At 48.0% G+C, this 19,563-nt stretch overlaps 1 protein-coding gene across 2 annotated transcripts in view; it reads right to left on the reverse strand.

The window, feature by feature from the left end:
• The window catches only part of CC2D2A (coiled-coil and C2 domain containing 2A), a 1,164,962-nt gene that overhangs the window by 1,043,577 nt on the left and 101,822 nt on the right, over nt 1–19,563 (reverse strand). For both annotated transcript variants that reach the window (XM_069631936.1, XM_069631935.1), the window contains exon 3: nt 8,992–9,067. In XM_069631936.1, coding sequence (XP_069488037.1) covers nt 8,992–9,067 — 76 coding nt within the window. The remainder of the gene's footprint in view (nt 1–8,991; nt 9,068–19,563) is intronic.

Raw genomic sequence — 19,563 nt, forward strand, 5'->3', positions numbered from 1 at the left:
ATCTGCAGCACAAAGCGAAGTGCCAGTGCTCGCAGCCACGGACGAAGGCGGGTAGAGCATTCCTGGTTCCAGGAGCAGGGAGCCACCTGCAAAATCATAGCATAAATCCTCACTAATTGCAGACCTAACAACGTTGCAACCTGCCGCCACTCTCAGTCTAGGTGAATATACCAGTGGCAACAATGGGAACACACAGTCTTTCTCACCACCTTCAGAAGGTACAATAAGCACTGAGACCAGAGTGGGGCCCAGGCCCGAGGAGACCTGCTCCAGCCAATCAGGGAACACAAATCCTAGGGTGGAGAGTAATGGGCACGGGCCAATGGTAGTCCTGCGAGCCTGCAAAAATGTAATAGATGGTTTTTGGGAAAGTGTCAGGCGAGACCACCTGACATGCAAGGACCAGTTAGCTAACTTCTATAGGTGCCTTCTATAGGCACTAACACCCAATAGTATGGGCTCATAGGTTTTTGGGGAATAGTTCTAAGTTATGGCAAAATTTTCTAACAAAAACTCCTGGGTTAGGGAAGTTATGTTTTCAATTTCGAATGCACATAATATTTTGACTCATCCACCAAATACACACTATTACTATAGGAATAGAAATAACACAATCAAACTTGCTCTCATTTCCCATTTCTTATTAAATAGCACCGCTCTTCACAGAATACACATTATCAAACATTGCTTCATTATGGCATGAACCGCGGTCTAATGTTGCACATGTCTGTGATGTATGAGGAACCCGAGGGCGTCCTCACTTCCTTTTCCACGGCATCCTCTGCTCAGGAGGCCGGGGAAAGGCCATTGATCTTGGATCATGACCCTGGGGGTGGTTGATTGATTTATTATTTATTATGCGCTTATACACAAGTGTTTCAAAGCGCAACCATGCACAGGAGGGGAAGACATAGGGAAGACAAGACAAACTATCTTACTAGGCATGGTACATTCAGATATGCAGGTGAACAGAACAGGAAGTGCGTGGGGGTTGGGGGAAAGGGATCATGTGGGCCCATTCCCATCAGAACATGGGTTAAGTGCAGAGATATACCACTCTCATGGGTCGTAACCAAAGTGCAGTAGTGCTGCGGCAGGTGCAAGGCCCGGGGGCACGTGCAGGAAACTGGTGAGGAAAGCTTGGAACCTGCGAGGCTCTGAAGGTACACCAGGCAGCCAGTCAGCAAAACTGAGAAGAAGTAGAGGAGAGAGAAGCAAGAGAGCGGAAAGAGGTGGTTAGCAGGGTAGAGGGCGATAGAAGGAGGAAGCGAAGAGGAAAATCTTGAGGAGTTTCCGGAACTTAAGGAGATCCGGCTCAAGACAGAGAGAGGCAGGGAGGCCATTCCAGAGGGAGGCACCTGCAGTGGATAAAGATCTCCCCCACACCCCCAAGTCTCTGCTTGGAGAAGCGACTCACACGCAGAGAGTTGGAGGAAGACAAGTGGAGTGCTCGGGGAGGAGAGTATTTAGCAAGAGAGCATTGCAGATAGAGTGTGCCCAGACCCCAGAAAGCCTTGTGGACAATGCAAAGTATATTGAACTTAATACTTGCAACAACGGGGAGTCAGTGAAGGGATGTCAGCACTGGAGATATGCCGTCCCTGGGCTTGAAGCCAAGGATAAGTCTTGCGGTTCTCTTCTGGATGAGTTGAAGAGGATGGACGGTAGAAGAGAGCAGGTTGAGAAAGAGGCTGTTGCAGTAGTCCAGCCTAGAGAGGACCAGGGATCTGGAGACGGTGAGCCTCTGGGGGAAAGTGAGAAAAGGTAGAATACCTCCGAGAAGGTGCAGTTGGTAGTGGGACTTTCTAGAGATGTCTGTGATGCGAGATGAGAAGGAGAGAGTGGAGTCGAAGATGACCCCCAGATTTTTTGCCTCGTTGGTAGGCGGAGGTGCAGTGCAAGGGAAGGCAGCCAGAGAGAAAGAGGGAAGGCGGGAGCAGGAGTTCTGATGAGGACAATCTCTATCTTACTGGCATTGAGGCAGAGGTCGTTTGCAGCACACCACAACTGAATAGCAGACGGACAGTGAGGTATGGGTGAGGAAGAAGAAGAGGCCGAGGGTAGCCTGAAGGAGAGCTGCGTTTCATCCGCGTAACACTGAAAGTTGGAAGTGAAGGTGGCTATCATATGGACATGGGGGGCCATGTAGCCATTGAAAAGTAAGTTAGATCCCTGGGGGACACTGCACATGGAGAGTGTGATAGGGGAGAGAAAGGACCCCAATCCCACTTGGGATGGGCGGTCAGAGAGAAAGGAGGTTAGCCATGCCACAGCCTGATCAGTGATGCCCACGGTATCATGGAGACGTGCAATCAGGGTGTTATGGTCCACTGTATCGAAGGCAGAGGAGAGGTCAAGTAGAATGTGGACAGAAGGAGAGTTAGAGTCAAGATTTGGGAGCAGATCTTCACGTGTGTGCAGAAGAGCAGTTTCCATGCCTCTGGATGCTCTAAAGCCAGCAAATGGAAATGGAAGCAACCAACAGATTCAGTGTGGAGAGTAATCTGAGAAATAGCTAACTTCTCCAGGAGTTTGCCCAGGAAAAGAGTGACAGAGATCAGCGATAGTTTGCCGGAATGGAAGGGTCAGCAGAAGGCTTTTTGAGGAGAGCGTGCACAAGGGATTGCTTAAGATCAGTGGGGAAAACAGTGGCAAAAGAGAGGTTGCAGAGGTCGGCCAGCGCTGGGGCGAGAGAGTCAATGTTGTCCTGGATGGTTTTGGAGGGACAGGGGTCCACCTTTTGGGCCGGAATGGTCTAGTGACCTCCTCAGGTATGACATGGGAGAGATAAGAGAGAAGAAGGGGAGGGGTGGGGGCAGCCAAGGGCAGTAGAAGAGATGTTGGTGCATGAGGTGGTGAGGAAGAGAGAGAGGATAGGATATCCTGTGTTTTTGAGATGAGGCGTGCAGCCATGGCCGAGCAAAGGGCCTGGATGGGTGCAGTGGTGGAGGAGGCTGCGGTAGGATTGGCTGGTTCCTGGCAGACTTTGAAAATTTGTGCATGTTATTGGATGCTGCAGGGATGCAGGCTTGAATAAAGACTTTTTTTGGAGCGGATGCAGAGTCTTTACTGCCTTCGAAGGAGGCGGCAGGCCAGTTTGTCAGACGGTGCGACTGAGGAATCCCATTTCCGTTCAGCTGCCCTGCACTTGCGTTTTAGAGCAGCCAGTTCGGAGTCGTATCAAGAGTTGCACTTTTTGGCAGGCTTCAGTCGTACCCTCATGACAGGAGCAAGAATATCAGGAGTGTAGGAAACAGAGAGGTTAAAGTTAGAGAGGGCTGTGTCAGGGTGGGAGTCAGCCACAGGAGCAGAAGGAGCAGAGTAGGCAGAGGCAAAGGCAGCTACTGACACTATTTTCATGGGTCGGACGACCTTGTAAATGGAAGGCAGTGGCTGGCTTACTGATGCAAGTGGAGAAGAGAGCTTCAAGAGAGAAGAGAGGAGCGAGTAGTCAGTCCAGGAGAGAGAAATAAGGAGAGGGATAGAGGAATGTCAGTTGAGAAGACAGCATTCAAGGTGTGCCCAGATGTGTGCGGTGGGCCAGAGGTTAAGATGGAAAGAGAGAGTGGCAAAAATTGAGGAAAGGTCCTGAGGAATCAGTTGAGTTGAGATGGATGTTGAGATCACCCAGTAGGAGGAATTGAGTGAAGGAGGAAAGGAGAGGAGGAGGCCAGGTCAGCCCTTTCTGAAAGAACCAGGAGGGCTGACCAGGTGGCCGATAGAAGGTGGCCAACAGGAGTGGAGATGCGAGGGACGATCAACTGGGTGGAAGAGACTTGGGGAGACATGTTATCCCCAAGAATTGCAGAGACATGTTATCCCCCATTCCCTTTCCACAATGAACCTTCAGTCCCAGCACACTTTGTCGGTTACTGTGAACCCTTTACTTCCTTTCAAAATGACCCTCAGAAATGCCATTATTATAGTGGGACGAGCAAGAGATCAACTAGGAGGACACCTCGTCATTTAGGCTGGATAAACACACATCCGCCTCCCCTTGTTAATACAGAGGAATATCAGATAAATACCAAAACGAGGAAGAAACAACTGGGAGTTATGCAAACTTCCATTCATTCACACCACCTTGGTACTGAGATGAGGAAAAAGGCTTTGGAGGATTTCCATTATAACAGCCAGGCATGTCCAGCTGATACGCTTAACCAGGGTCAGGCAATTGAAGTGAAGGACTTGCACCTGTAACCATTTAGCAAGTCTCAGGTGTATAAAATGGAAGACCACCCAGCAGTTAGAGAGAGAGAAGACTGGGAGACAGACGGCCTGGAGAGAGGAACGTGGCTTGCAGAAGCAGAGCGCGCTGGAGATGAACCGTCTGGAAGCAAGCCAAACTGAGCAGGAGTACGAGAGCGAAGCCGGGGCCAAGGTTGGCCGTGAGAGGGTCGAGAAGCCTGCTGTCCTCATTGTCCAGAGTCCACAGGAGGGACTGTGGCACACAGAAGCCTCCTGATCACTGCAGGATGCTGGTAGCTTTGGCTGAGGAAGATCGCAGCCATGCGCTGCAGAACAAGACGGCGAGCGCTGCTCGCTGTGGCTCCCACGAGGCAAAGGTGGAGCGAGAAGAAGCCAGGAAGCAGAACTGAGACGTCCAGAGGAGCGGCAGCATTACGGTGAGTGTAAAGAAGGGCACACTCATGCCGGGGTGCTCCGGGGCTGGAAGCAGGGATGCCGGAATGCCGAACTAACTGAAAACTATTCAAATTGCTAAAGAGGATCAAACCAAGCATTTTTGAATACCGAACAAGCTGTAGAGATTTATAAGTACTTTTGAGAGTGCAAGTATTGAGCATCAAACTAACTGAAAGATATGGGCATATTTGAATACAGCAGAAGCATCATTGAATACTGAACTAACTGAAAGATATGATGAACATATTTGAATGCAGCATGAAACAAAAGCATTTATGAATAAAATGAAAGCAAGGTGGTGGAAAAGGGTGAACACCATGGAATCTAGTTGTGCAAGATACCAGTTGTAGCAGAGCCAAAGGAACTGCCAAGGGGAATCTGGTTGTATGATATACCAGTTGTGGCACAGCCAAAAGACTACCAAGAAGAATTTGAAATAAGTGTGGGTCAAAAATACAAAGGTGTGGGAGACACACATTATGGCAAAGCCAAGAGACTGTCCGGAAGACTCTGAAATGAATGTTGAGTAATGACACAGGTTCATAGAGAGAAAACCTGTGTAGGCGAATACCTGAAGAATACAGAAGCATATCAAAGTCCCTAGGAAGAGAGAGAGAGCAACCTATGTGAACTATTGTAAAGCTGGATGATTAAGGAGTTGAACGGGAACCATTTAGAAAAGAGTTGAACTCATTATACTTTTGAGGATGGAAAAGGTGACTTCTTTGGGAAGGGAACCCAAGACTTTGGGAACTGTGTTTAACTCTTGGGGAAGGGAACCCTGAGTTTTATTTGGAACTGTTCTGAACTTGGGGAAGGGGAAGCCGAGTATAAGGCAGGAGCTAGTAGAAGCTCAGAACTTTATTTTCAACACTATTTCGTTTGCTGCGGACATCCCTACACATTGTATATATTTAGTTGTGAGGGCAAGTATAGGTTTTGGACACATACAGACTACTGAGTTGTACTTATTGACACAGACTATCCTTACTTTTCTTTAGGTAGAGAAATCCCACCTTAGCATAGGGCAAATAAGACCTTACTCCATCCTGACATTTAAGAAAAATCAACCATTTATTGAGAAAGTTGAATATGTTGTCCGTCTTACTTCATGATGCCTTCCCAGATGGCACTTAGGGTACTATTTAAATATCACTTATACAGCGGTCACACCAGAGAAAGCATTTTTGTATTTATTTAAATATCATCTCCCTCAGCCTTAAATACAATTTAATTAGGAGGTAACTTACCCTAGAAAATCACAATATCCTATTCTCTTTCTTTGAATAATCATTTTTCATCCCCTCACTATATGTGCAGGAATGCTATGTTTTCTATACACACTAAAGTCTCACTGGGCATTCAGTATAGGGAAAGGCACAGTGGATTTTAGATGTTCGAATTGGAAAGAAGGCTCCCTAGTGGCAACCAGCACACCAGTGTTCATGGCAATAATTACAGGGGACTTGTATAATTACTTCTACATTACCTCCTGGTTCCTTCCTCCCTTTACTCAGGAAAGGGAGCCGGCCTTCATTTTAAGCTGGTTCAGAATCCCTAAAACAGGGCCCAATTCTCCAGATGGTATCCTGTTTCAGCACTAACCAGACGCTGAAAGGTGTCCTTCCGGGCAGCTTTGCCAGAGTCAGTATCCTGTTGTCCCTGTGTGAGCAATTTTGAAAGTGGCCAAATTTCCCACACTTATTTCATAACCATGTCTAACTATGTTATCGGCCTGATAATTCCATTGGCTTGCCCAACAATCAAACGCTCCCATTGAATACACCCCTCAGTCTTCAATGGATGATTATAATTCTGTTTGATCAGGAAAGGGTAGGGGCCATAACTAGTCGCAATACATTTGACAGAAATTTTGTTTTACTTCCATAATTCAAGACAGCAATATGCCAATTCAATGAAATCAAGATTTATTTTGAATATTTGCTTGCAGACATACACCAGGGATTGCAACATTACTATTTGGCATATTACTTCTTTTTTTCATTTTAACAATTTCAAATTTAGTGTCAAATCAACAAGGTGTTTTGATGTTCGAAACACACTAACTTTGATGTTCCTAGGTCTGTAATTCCTAAATTAGGAATAATATTTACTTTTGCTTATAGAGTCATCAGTAAATAAAATGTTTAAACAAGCGAAATGGACATGCCTTTTAATTCAACTTGGGTCAGCAGAGAAGTTATGTAAACAGTTCTTTGTGAGGCCTTGATTAATGATTGATCAGGAATTTTTGACAGGCCCCACTGTCCTCATTGCAGTAGTCCCAGCAAAAATCTGATTTTTAAAAGCGAGCAGGGTCAAAATGGGCCAGCGAACCAATACAATATGTTTGAGGCAGGATAATAAAATATACCATCTGGGCACACGAGAGACTAATCAGCTGTGAAGCCTGCAGTTTTCATATTCTTTCAGTTATAAAGTATTTTATGTCATTTCCCCCTAGAAGACTCCAAAAGGTGGGAGGGAATCTCGGGTCAACCTGAGGTCTGCACAATATCAGGCTGAATTAAACACCAATGATATTCAAATCAACAAAAAAGGATCACTGCTTTTCAACATATTTACACTGTAGTTTATAGTGTAGTTAAGTACACTATATTATCATAAACTTTCTACAATACTCTGACCGTTGAAATACAAAATTACTTTAGAAAGACTATCTGAATGATCATTCATTTCCTTCACTTGACATACATTAGGGAAACTGCACGAGAGCACCATTCAGAACACTTAACAACATCCTGCTACTGCACGTTTAACATTTAAACATTTCAGTATCTCAGTCCTTGCTCTCGGGTTAACAGGATTCTATGTTGATACATTTGGGCCTCTTTGCACTTTTAGAAATTAATTTCCAATTTAGACTGGTGTATTGTGCAGCTCATATTTTCACTTGACTTTGGTAAAAACCCAGACTTTCAGTGTGGGATGTAATCAAAGGCCCAATGTGTTGAGTGCAAGTTCACAGGTGTGCAGCTGATTTTCTGCTTCATGTAGGTGCACCCTTCTCGTGGTACCAATAAAGAGGCAGACGGAAACTAGATTTTTCGGCCATCTTGCTCACTTAAACTTGAAACAACCTCCATTTCCTTGAGTGAGCCATCTAACTCACACTTAAAATGAGCAGCACAGGTTGCAGATTTTCAGCATCAGCTTGCTTTAGGTAAACAATCTTTGGGTCCAATTACAGTGACCTGCTCATCATAGTTGATACAGGTCATCAGTCAAGGGGCTTCTTTTAGGTCCTCACACTTCTCACATTAGTGTTCCCAAGAAAACTTTGTTCTGCTTCCATATTTCTTCTCAACAGCCTTAAAATATGATTTTCTAGGAAAGACAGGCATGTTTCCGTTAGAGACACAAGTGTATACTCTTAAGGCACCACCTGGAATGCTACTTTTTTCCCACTGCTTTCAGAAGTTCAGCCGTCACCTGCTTAGGAAATCAGTTTCAAGAAACCACATTGTCAAACCTCAAATGGCCTTAGGGATAGCAATACAGCAGATCCTTGAAAGAAAAGCAGTGCTGAGGTTTAGCACATTAATTGTTCACATATTCAAACTGGAGAATGGTAAGATTGGCTACTTTCAAATGGAGGCCTGTCATTTGTACAGAACATTTTAATTGTCTCATTTCTTGCCTGGTCTAGTGCCAAGATTGATGGTGCCTCGTATGAAGCACTATTTTGGACTCCATTTTGGAAGGCAATTGCTGGAATTTGCCCAAGTTTCAACCAGCAGTGGGGTTCTTGGGAGTACCAAATGGGTCTTGGCCACTTAAAATCAGGCCCCTTTTTGAGGAGCCTGATTTTACAAAGGAGCCTAATTTTAAGTTGCTATGGCCCATTTGGTACCCCCAAAAACCCCACTGCTGGTTGCAACATAGGCAAACTCCAGGAATTGCCTTTGTGTGGTACTGGCCACCCCTTCCTGCATTTGCCTCTCAGAATTGTAGAAAGAGGTCAGAGGCAGGGTTGAATTTCGAAAGCTATATGAAAAACATAGCCACCACACAAAAGATGCATTCCCATAAATAAGGATACAAGTTAATTAAAAATAAAGTCACTGTTTAGCTTCTTCCACATCTATATGTCAATCATTGCTTTGGTGTTGAGTGTGCCCAATATGATTTAAATTTTCGCCCACCATGCCCCTCTCTTGTGACATTATAATACAACTGTAAAGTAGTCAACAAGTTTGTGCCTCTCATAGGAGTTCAAAATAAGGCATGGATCACACATTAATACAAAACAAGGCCCTGGAAAAGCATTAGTTGGACATGATTACAAATAAAATTTCAAAGCACAAACTGTCCATCCTCACTTACTTCTTTGCCCCCGAAACACTGCACCGAGGTCTTCCACGGGTTCATCATAACTTGGATCAGAGGCTGCTTCTAGCAACTGAGCAGAAAAGTGAATATATAAATATGTATCATCAGAAACAAATATGCAATGGGTTTTTATTATTTATGGAACAATACAATTGTACTTATAAGTAACAAATGACTTAAGAGATTAGCACAGTCTTTAATTGTTAGGATAATTCATTTTAAACCTATTTTGATTATCAAAGATTGATCTATCAGCATAGTAAGTAATATTTCGAACTTTTGAGAATCATGTTCTCAAATGTTTTAGGAATAAGTAGCTAATATTTTTTAGTAAATGTGAACAATGGTAAATTAAATCCCATCAAGGAGCTTCTGTCAATAAATGCAGTAGAAATAAGAGATATGCAGATATAATGAAGACACACTATAAATATAAATGCTGAGTTTTAATATTATTAATTGCAGTACATATGCATTGTAGTAATGGAAGGATAGAGTTGCAAAGGAGAGTACCAGGAAGTGCCAAACTATTTCCCTCGGATCTTGGAAACATCAAACTCGTCATTACCTTCCACTGACAGCACAATTTTATGTTTGACTGAAAGTCGGGGTAGCAATTTGTGGTCACCATTATTCGGTAGTGTGAGATTTCAAATTTGTTGAAGGATAAATAGCAGTTTGGATTGCTATCGCCTTCTCGTGATCATACAGCCAACCAGGTTTTTCCAGACTAACGTGCAGTCAGGTATAGCCTTACTGGACGAATATTCTGGTCGCTAAATTCCCAACAAACACTCCCTTCTGCCCTTCCAAGCCCAATAAAGCACAAATTCATACAAAGTAATTGAAGTTTGAAAGTGTGCCTTTTATTTTATTTAGTGATCATTTGTATGGTGCCTATACAGCAGAAAGTGTTTCCATGTGCCACACAACAAGGGGGTAGGGGGGGGCAAGTGTGAGAAACCTCAAGGTATCTCACCTACTAGTCCCCGGGGATCCGTCATCCAGGTGGCCAGGACATGGCCATCGCTTTTGGATCCAGTTGCTGGGGGGGTCGACCAGTGCCGGAGAATCACCTGGGTGAGGGGTCTTTGGGAAGTGGGACACTGGATGGCAAGACCTGGTATCCCCTTCCCTGAAACACCTTTACCCCATCCTACCAGGTAAGATACTTAGGAACTCAACCCACCCCCCCTTTCCCAACATGAACGCTTTCTCACGGTCAGCTCGCTATGAGAGCCGTATACCTGACATGTTCCAATACAATGGTCAGCAAATTACTGACCATTACACACACGTGACTTCCATTCCACTTCCCCACACAGATAAAAGGCGGAGCACGAGAGCGCACTCTGAGCGAGGCAAAGCACATAAGGAAGCAGAAGTTCCTAGATGGCTTTTTAATACAAGGCAAAAGACAGTAAAACGAAAGGGGATTGCAAAGAGGGAAGTGCCCCTGACCATTTCGACAAGGAACAGTTACTTTCATGAGCCTTAGTCAATAGAAAACGTAAAACCAGGAAAGAAGGCTGAAGTATTCTGCATTATGTGCTGGAGGTCAAGGTGTGGAGACTTGCTTGCCCCTGTGGTACTGTTCTTAGCTCCTACAACAAAGCAGCGCCAGTGAAGTCAGCACAGCTGGTGAGATGGGGAGACTGATTCCAGACCGGTCTGTGTTGAAGACAAGGTTGCAAGCAGCACCATTGTATTGTAAACGCTTAAGCAAATAGTGTATGAGGCGTATGTGATAATCAACACAAGTAAAATTGAACAACAGATGAGTGATTGAACATTCGAGCCAAGATACAATACCTTAGACAGAGCGGTTCAGCACCACGTGCATGCTCATTCTAAAGGCTCTGTAAGGTATCCAAATGAAAGGTGGCAAAAGCGAAAGAGTGACAAAGAATTGTGAATCAAAGTGGTCCTGAAATGGGTCAAGCAAAAACCTGTGCACAATCGAAAGTCTTCAATGTTAATAGCATAAAGAAAATTGATGACAAATTAGATAAAGTTGGTCCAAACCCAGCATAGGGAGACCAGCAGAGAGCTTTTTGGTTAAAGCAAGTTTGTGTTGAAGAAATACATTTGAAATTGATCCGAGCCCGGCGGAGGGAGACCAATTGAACATTGTGTTAAAAGGACCTGAGCCCGGCTGAGGGGTATGCGGGGTGAACCTCAGAGGAAAACAACATATTGTTTGTTGGTCGCATCAGGCCCTCTGAAAGAAGAGACTTTGAAAGGCAAAGAGACTTGGGCACGGAAGGCCCTGATGCTGATTGAACTGTATCCTTGTGCTAGAGAAGCCAGAGACTGTGCCAAGCTACAGTGTACCGCCTTGCCCCGTGCTGAAAACGTGGGGAAGGGAGGCCAACGGTCTGAACATCCCGACATATCCTTTTGTGAACACTTCTTTCTTTTTCGTAACACTGTTTCCCACACTATTTGTATTTAGAGGTAATGATTGGCAATAGGTTTATTAGTATAGGCCCTTTTATTTTGACAAGACACCACTTGGACTGCGTTATTATTATTTGATGGTCGTAGCTTGCTCTCATCTGTAGATTTAGGATTAAATAGGTGTTTTTCAAACCCTTTTTAAAGTTCAATATACACCCTTGAACTGTGGTCACTTGTGTGCGTCTTACTGTTGATACCATGCCTTCCTTACAGGAAGCATAGGAGAAATAAAATAGCAGTCCTACTAGGCCTTGTGACATTCAGATCGTGCAAGTACAGTATCAAGAAGTGTAGGGGGCAGGTCAGGGAAAAGGAACGGAATAGGGAGAAGTGCTGGAGGGAGGGGACTAAAGGGGCTGGCAAGTGCTATGGGGGGCCCAGGAGGGCAAGTGTCAGGGGGAGCCCGGGTAGGGGTAATGATGGGAGGGGGGACAGCCTGCAAAGGTTAGTTAGGGAAGGGTGCCCTAGGGCAAGTGCTGGTAGGAAGGGGTGAGAAGGGGAAACTGGACGAAGGAGGGCCCGACTACAGAGAGACTCATAAGGGACACAGGCATCCACTCGCAGTGGCAGGAGGACACTACTAGCAGACTAGCAGGGAATGGAGAGAGGGAAGGAGGAGGAGAAAAGCAAGGTCTTGAGAAGCTTCCAGATCTTAAGGAGATTCTACTCAAGTCGGAGAGGGACAGGGAGGCCATTCCAGAGGGAGGCTCCTACCGAAGAGAGAGATCTACTCCCCACTCTCTGCTTGGAGATACGTCTGCTCTGCAGAAAGTTGGAGCTATAGAACCAAAGGACTTTAGCAGGGAGGTATTTAGGGAGAGAGAACTGGATGCAGCAAGGTCCCAGGACCCAGAAAGCCTCATGGATGATCCATAGGGTCATTAATCCAATACTTGCCACCACTGCGAGCCAGTGGAGAGAATTTATGGCTGGTGAAATGCAGTCCCTTGTCTTGAGGCTAAGGATAGGTCTCACAGTCCTATTCTGGATTAGTTGAAGAGGGTGGAGTTAGGAGAGAGGCAGATTAAGGAAGAGGCTTTTGCAGCAGTCAAGCCTTAAGAGAACCAGAGCTCTGGAGACATTGAGTTTCTGGGGGAAGGTGAGGAAAGGGGGAGTGCCTCTGAGAAAGTGAAGCTGAAAGTGGGCCTTCTTGACAAGGTCAGTGATATGAGGTGTGAAGGAGAAAGAGGAGTTAAAGATGAAACCCATGTTTTTAGCCTCACACGAGGGTGAGGGGAGGTGGCCCAAGGAAGGCAGCTAGAGTGTAGGAGGGAAGGAAGGAGTAGGAGTCTCAATTAGAAGGATCTCAGTCTTACTGGCGTTAAGGCAGAGATCATTAGCAGCACACATGTCTGAATAGCAGCCGAACAGTGGGGAATGAGAGAGGAAGGAGAGGAGGAAGAGGAGGGAAGTTTAAAGGACAGCTGTGTGTCGTCAGCATAACACTAGAAATGAGGAGAGAAGGTGAAGATCAAGTGGGCAAGAGGGGAAAGGTATATGTTGAAAAGCCACAGTGGGAACACAGACCCAATGGACGCCACATGTCGAGAGTGAGGTAGAGGAGCGAAACGGGCCTCGTTGAACTTGGGACAGCCGATAAGAGAGGAAAGAGGTTGAACAATCCAGTGCCTGGTCCGTGATACCCAGGATATCACAGAGCCGATATATGAGGATGGAATGATCGTGTCAAAGGCAGAGGACAGATTGAGGAGAAGAAGGGCGGAAGGAGAGTTGGAGTTGAGGTTTGAGAGCAGGTCATAACGGGTCTTCAGGAGAGCAGGTGCTGTGCTCTAGCTGCTCTGAAGCCAGACTGGTGGTCATGAAGGCAGCCAACGGATTCAGTGTGATTGATTAGTTGGGAGATGACCAACTTCTCCAGGAGTCTGCCCAAGAAGGGGGTAGTGGAGATAGGGTGGTAGTTAGCCGAGCTGGAAGGGTTCGCAGACAGCTTTTTCGGAGGGGGTGCACAGTGTTCGAGGGGTGAAGGGAAGGAGCCAGTGACAAAAGAGTGGTTACAGAACTCAGCCAAGGAGTGACCAAGAGAGGCAATGTTGTCCTTGATAGTTCTAGAGGAGCAGGGAAGCACCCGCTTGGAGGAGACTTTTATAAAGCAGACTGTCTTGGTGACCTCATGCAGTGCTATGGGTGAGAAGAGGAGAGTAGGGGGAGGGAAGGGTGGTAGGGGAAAACCTGTGGGATTGGATATGGGCCCATATCTTGAAGCAGATAGAGATTCTATATTGCCTTTGGAGGCAGCGACAGGCCAGTTTAGCAGAGGATGTGCTAGAAGCCAGCCACTTCCGATTCTGAGGCTAAATCGGAATCATTCCAACTATTGCACTTGGAGGCAGGCATCATGCAGATATTTATGGCAGGGGCAAGGATGTCAAGGGTGTTGTAAATGGAAAGGTGAAGGTTAGCAAGAACTGGGTCAGTGTGAGCGTGAATAGTGGGAGTGAAGTCAGTGGCAAAAGCAGCTACTGACACTAGCTTCATTGGTCGAATGATGGAGAAGGAGTTTGACAGTGCGGGTAGAGGCTTAGCTTGGGGGCCCAGGAGCTCCTGATGAGAGGAGAGGAGAGAATGATGAGACGAGGAGAGAGGAGTAGTGAGAGGGTTAGAGAAGGAGATATCAGCTGAGATGAGTGCATGCAAGGCGTGCCCAGCTGAGTGGGTTGGGTGAGAGGGAAGGATGGCGAGTGAGAGTCGCAGAGGTTGCAAAAGGGTAGAGAAGCTGCATCAGGAGAATCCAGATGGACACTGAAGTCTCCAGGGAGGAGAAGCTTAGAGGTCAGAAGAGAGGTGTCATGGTGGGCCCACTCAGAAAGGGAGGGGGAGGATCGGCCCAGGAGGCCTGGAGATGGTAGCGAAAGTGAGCAAGAGGTTAGAAGAGATGCATAGCTTGCAGACTAGAGATTCAAAGGAGTACGATTGAGTGGGTATGATGGAAGCAGGGACCCATTCAGGGTAAACAAGAGCCACACCGCCTCCAGACCGGTTACACCTGGGCTTGGAGAGGATCTTTTAGCCCTCAGGAAGGAGTGTGTCAAAAGCAGAGACAGATCTGGCATTGAACCATGTCTCAGTAAGAGCGCGGACGTCAAGGTCAAAGTATTCAAGAAGGTGACAGATATCAGAGGAGTGTTTGACAACAGAGCAATAATTGAGGGTAGCTAGGTGAAGCTGATTGCCACCTTTAAAAGGTACAGGGGCGAGGGACAACCATCAATGGGGGTGAAGAGGCCAGAGGGGTGGCAGCCAGAGAAATGGCAGGAGAAGGGAGGAAGTTAATGAGAGACGGAAGACGACTGTCAAGAAGGAGTTGGTTGGGCAGAGAGCCATTGGCCATGATAGTGCCATTCTGGTAGACATGAATGGCCCAATTCATAGAATCCAGCGCAGAAGCAGCGCAAGTGCTGCACGCCGAGAAGGAGCGTGCGCCACGCTGGCGCAAACCAGCAATTGCACGGCATGCGTATTCTTGGATTTCCAGAGACATCATTAGCCGTGGCGCAATGAACAGCAAGCAGCACCAGTAACTCCCCCAACACGGCCCTGTGCACAGGAAAAAGCCAGTGAAATGCCCAATACAACGCAAGGCCCCGCGCCATCCATGGCCCACCACACAGCCCCCAGCCCCATCGGATGAAAAATCGCAGCATACCCCGCTCGCACCAGCCAAATTGTGTGGCAAGGCCCGCGCGTACCCTGTCCGCACCGCAGCGGAATCGCATACCCCGCTCGCACCAGCCAAATAGTGTGGAAAGGCATGCGCGTACCCTGTACGCACCCCAGCGAAATTGCGTTCCCTGCTTGCAACAGCCAAATCGCATGGAAAAGCCCGCGCATGCCCTGTACGCATCCCAGCCAAATCGCGTGCCACGCTCGCAACAGTCAAATCACGTAGAAAGGCCCACGTGATACACGCAAAACTCCCCTGGAAGCAGACGCCTCCCCGCGGGACAGCCAGACCCCAGAAGTGGACCATGCCCCGCAGGCAGCCCACATGGGACCGTACCCCGCAGGCAGCCCACACCACATGGGACCTCCCCCCCAAAACCTGTCACCATACCCCGCAGGCAGGCCACATGGGACCATAGCCCACAGGCAGCCCACACCACATGGGACCCCCCAATCACCTGCGACCATACCCTGCAGGCAGCCCTCACCACATGGGACCCTCCCCATCACCTGTGACCATACCCCGCAGACAGCCCACACCACATGGGCCCCCAACACCCGTGACCATACCCCACATGCAGCCCACATGGGACCATACCCCGCAGGAGCCCACACCACATGGGACCCCCCAATCACCTGTGACCATACCCTCAGGCAGCCTACATGGGACCATACCCCGCAGTAGCCCACACCACATGACCCCCCACCCCCCCCAACACCTGTGACCATACCCCGCAGGCAGCCCACACCACATGGGACCCCCCCCCCATCACCTGTGACCATACCCCGCAGGCAGACCCGACTCATGCCCCCCCCCATCACCAGTGACGGCCCCCACCATCACCAGGCGACAACTCATGGGACACCCCACGCCCCAAAACACATTGGACCAACATACAATCCTGATATCACACATGCATTGATATTGATATTTTATTTCTATTGCGCTCGTACACAAGTGTTTCAGAGCGCGACAAGGCAAGGGAGGGGAACAGGGGAGAACATAACGATCTTACTAGGCCCAGTGACATTGAGAACGTGCAAGTGCATGGGAGGGGGGAGAAGTGGAAAGTGCAGAGCAAAGGAGAAACAGATAAATAATAGTTCAAAATAATAATGATAAAGGCGACAAACAGTGGTAGTGCATCCAGCAATTTGCAAGTGCTAGGTTTAAGGCAGCAGACAGGGTAGGTCAGATAAGAATGATGTCAGATAAGTCAGATGCAGGAAGAAAAAGGAGGGTGGACTGTATGGGTACAGATACAGACCCCAGTGCAATGGGTGGCCTGGCGGCAGTGCGGGAGGGTGGCAGGGTGAGCAGGTACCTGTGCCCGGAGGACAGAGGGTGGCCAGGTGCACAGTGCCAAGAGAGAACAGATCAGCAGGGGAGAGGGGGAGCAATGGCAGAAGAAAAGAAGAAGGTCTTGAGGTGCTTCCCGAACCGGAGATGGTTCTCCTCAAGTTTTAGCGTGGCAGGGAGGCTGTTCCAGAGGGATGTCCCAGCCGAAGACCGAGATCTATCTACCCCAGCTCCAGGGGTGTTGCTAGGTCTGGAAAAGATCTGGGGCTATGCTAATGTCGGGACTGTCAGGACTGGGGGCTAGCTAGCCTTTTGGTTGTAGTCCCTGAGCTTCTGTCTGGGGCTACAACCAAAAGACTGGGGGCTTTAGTCCCCTCAGCCCCCCCCTAGCAACACCTCTGCCCAGCTCCAACTTCGCCCTCTTGGGCCTCCCCTCAGAAGCTGCAGCCGTTGTCATGGACGCAACACCAGTCTCCTCACTCCCCGAAGATGACGGTTCCTGGGAGGATGACTGGGCCCTGCGTCTGTGCCTGGTGGAGGCATCCCTGCTGCGGTGCTCCACAGCGCCTTCTCCACCCTCTTCTCCCATCGTCGCTGTGGATAGGGAAACATAGAACACAAACATCAGGCTACTGAACAGATCTGTGTATGTGTGTTTGTCACAATGCAAATGTACATCAGTGGCACTGTCAAAGGTCACGACCTCCACTACACACAGGGAAGTGCCATTCAGACACATTCACAAACAGGTCTGTCATTCACAACACACATTCACATCCTTGGACAAGGCACTGACACAAGATCACAATTGTGTATTCAGCTCACACACATCATGGGATATACACATCTCATTCACACACATCACCTGACAGTCATGAGGCAGGCCATGGAGATATCACGACACAGTGCACTCGAGGGCAAATTGGCAGCGTGAGGCAATAAAAAAAATCAAAAACTCAAGTAACATACATCGCGGAGTGTTGGGCAGTAACACACTCACTACTCAAGACACACGCACATGTACACCATGCATGTCCATGATGGTGACATAAGCACCCATGTGTCACACCTCTCGCATGCCCCAGTCTAGACACAGGGATGCAAACATGTGCGCATCAAAACATGTCGGTGCGCATCACGCATTGCAACACAGACACCATTGATGTGTGACAAGCTTGAATGGATGAACATGCAGCACTGTCAGGGACATGCACACAGAAATCTGTACAGGAGGAATGCCAGACATAAGGCCAAGGTGCACACTCCAGCCACACGTCAACATGCACATGCACTATGGTGGACAAGAACACATGAACACCTACCAGTTGACCCCAGACGGAGCACCAACTCCAAGACCTGGGGGTACAGTACTGGGTAGAAGCGCTCCAGGACTCTCATCTTGTCGGTGGTCATCAACCGGCCCAGGCACCTCGCTCGATCAACTGCCTTGAGGAGGTGCCGGGCCTTGTTGTGGGTCCTCGACTTGAAGTCTTCCCAGCGCTTGTGGACATGTTGGTAGTCGCAGGGTACCACCCCCTCCAATATATGTGCTCCTACTCACTGTGCTCGGCAACTCATCCTGAACTGGACTTTGTGGGTTGTTCCTTTGTCTTGGGGGCAGGTGTTGTATCTCCATAGTACTGTGATATTGGCATTGGGTCACAGAGGGTACGGCTGTTGATTTCCTTCACAATGCAATGTCCACAGGGACATTTGGGAGCTGTGGCCACAGTTACTTCGAATCCATCTTCCGCATTGGCTTACCTATCATGGACTGTGATCATGCCTTCACTGTTCACTCAGGGTCAATAATCACTTCTCTCATTGAAATCAGTTGGTGGTGAAGGTCTCTCTGTGGCAGTGGCTTCCCTCTGGTATGGGCTCTGTGCCTGAATTGGACTGGAGGTGATCCTTATCCAGGTCAGGTGCCACTAATGGTGATTGGGCATGTGTTGTGCTTTCACTACTCCTCACCCGTGCTGCCTCACCCGTGCTGACGTCCACCATAAATGATGCACTAGTCACCTGCCCAAACTCTGTCCTCAGGCACAGGCCTCTGAGCTGACAGTTTTACACGTGCACTGCATCCACGCCATACACCACACTCGGGGGAGGTTGAATGTACACCTACAACCCTCTTCACGCTATTGACACATGTTGTATGCACTTCCACTTCCTCCTGGCCGCTACATTCCATGGGTTGTCAGTGTGTTGTGTTTTATTTGTGTGACGTTCACCTGTGGTGCACATGCCACTCCCACTTACATCCACTGGGATCATCTCCAGCGTACATTTTGACTTGACTGGTGTCGATGTGACATGGACTCATGGGACGCGTGTGCCCACATTCGTCATTTCACTACAGCTTGCATCTTGCCACCTTGTGGCACGTGTGTGGCCACCTTGTGGCACTTGTGTGTATGGAGTTTTTGTGTTACATGTCATGTCACATTCCTCATTCATGGCTCTGTGACACTGGTATGCATGTTACATCTGATGCATTTAGCAGATCAAGGCATGGATATGCTACGTGGCATATGTGTGTTCACATCATGGATGTTGTTGTATGGACTATGCCATTCAGGGTCTCAATGATTGGAGCAGGTGCTGGGCACCATGCACCAAATGTGTCTATGCCCTTCCCACAAATGTCCATGTCTTCTTTTATGCTGCCCATCACTTGCATTGACACTGCGTACGTGTGTGTGTAAGATTGTGACAGGGCAGGTTGATGTCTTGCATGTCGAAATTGTGGTGGCTATGTGTATGGTCTACGCTGTTTCCATGACAAATCATGTGTTTTTCTGTCTATGTGCAGTTGATGAGGCTCTGGAGGCAGAGGAGGTGGAGCAGAAGGTACAGGATACTGAGCCACGACCAACCACCGGTGGAGGACGTGGGGTGGTAGCCCATGACAATCCACTTGTTTTGCGAGCCATCCTGGACGTGACTCAGTCTGAGTCAGCCTCTGAAGAAGCCTATGGCTCCGGTGATGAAACAGACATGGATGCATCTGTGATATCGCAGGTGAGTGCATCGAGAGATCCTGTTGCATCCCAAGCGTCTGAAGGGGGGGGGGAACCCTCACAGGGCCAGTCAGTGTTGGTGTGTCCGTCTGTGGTGGT

This window comes from Ambystoma mexicanum, chromosome 6q (genome assembly GCF_040938575.1).
Source record: "Ambystoma mexicanum isolate Mex_15411 chromosome 6q, UKY_AmexF1_1, whole genome shotgun sequence".
In the NCBI taxonomy this organism is placed as follows: Eukaryota; Metazoa; Chordata; class Amphibia; order Caudata; family Ambystomatidae; genus Ambystoma; species Ambystoma mexicanum.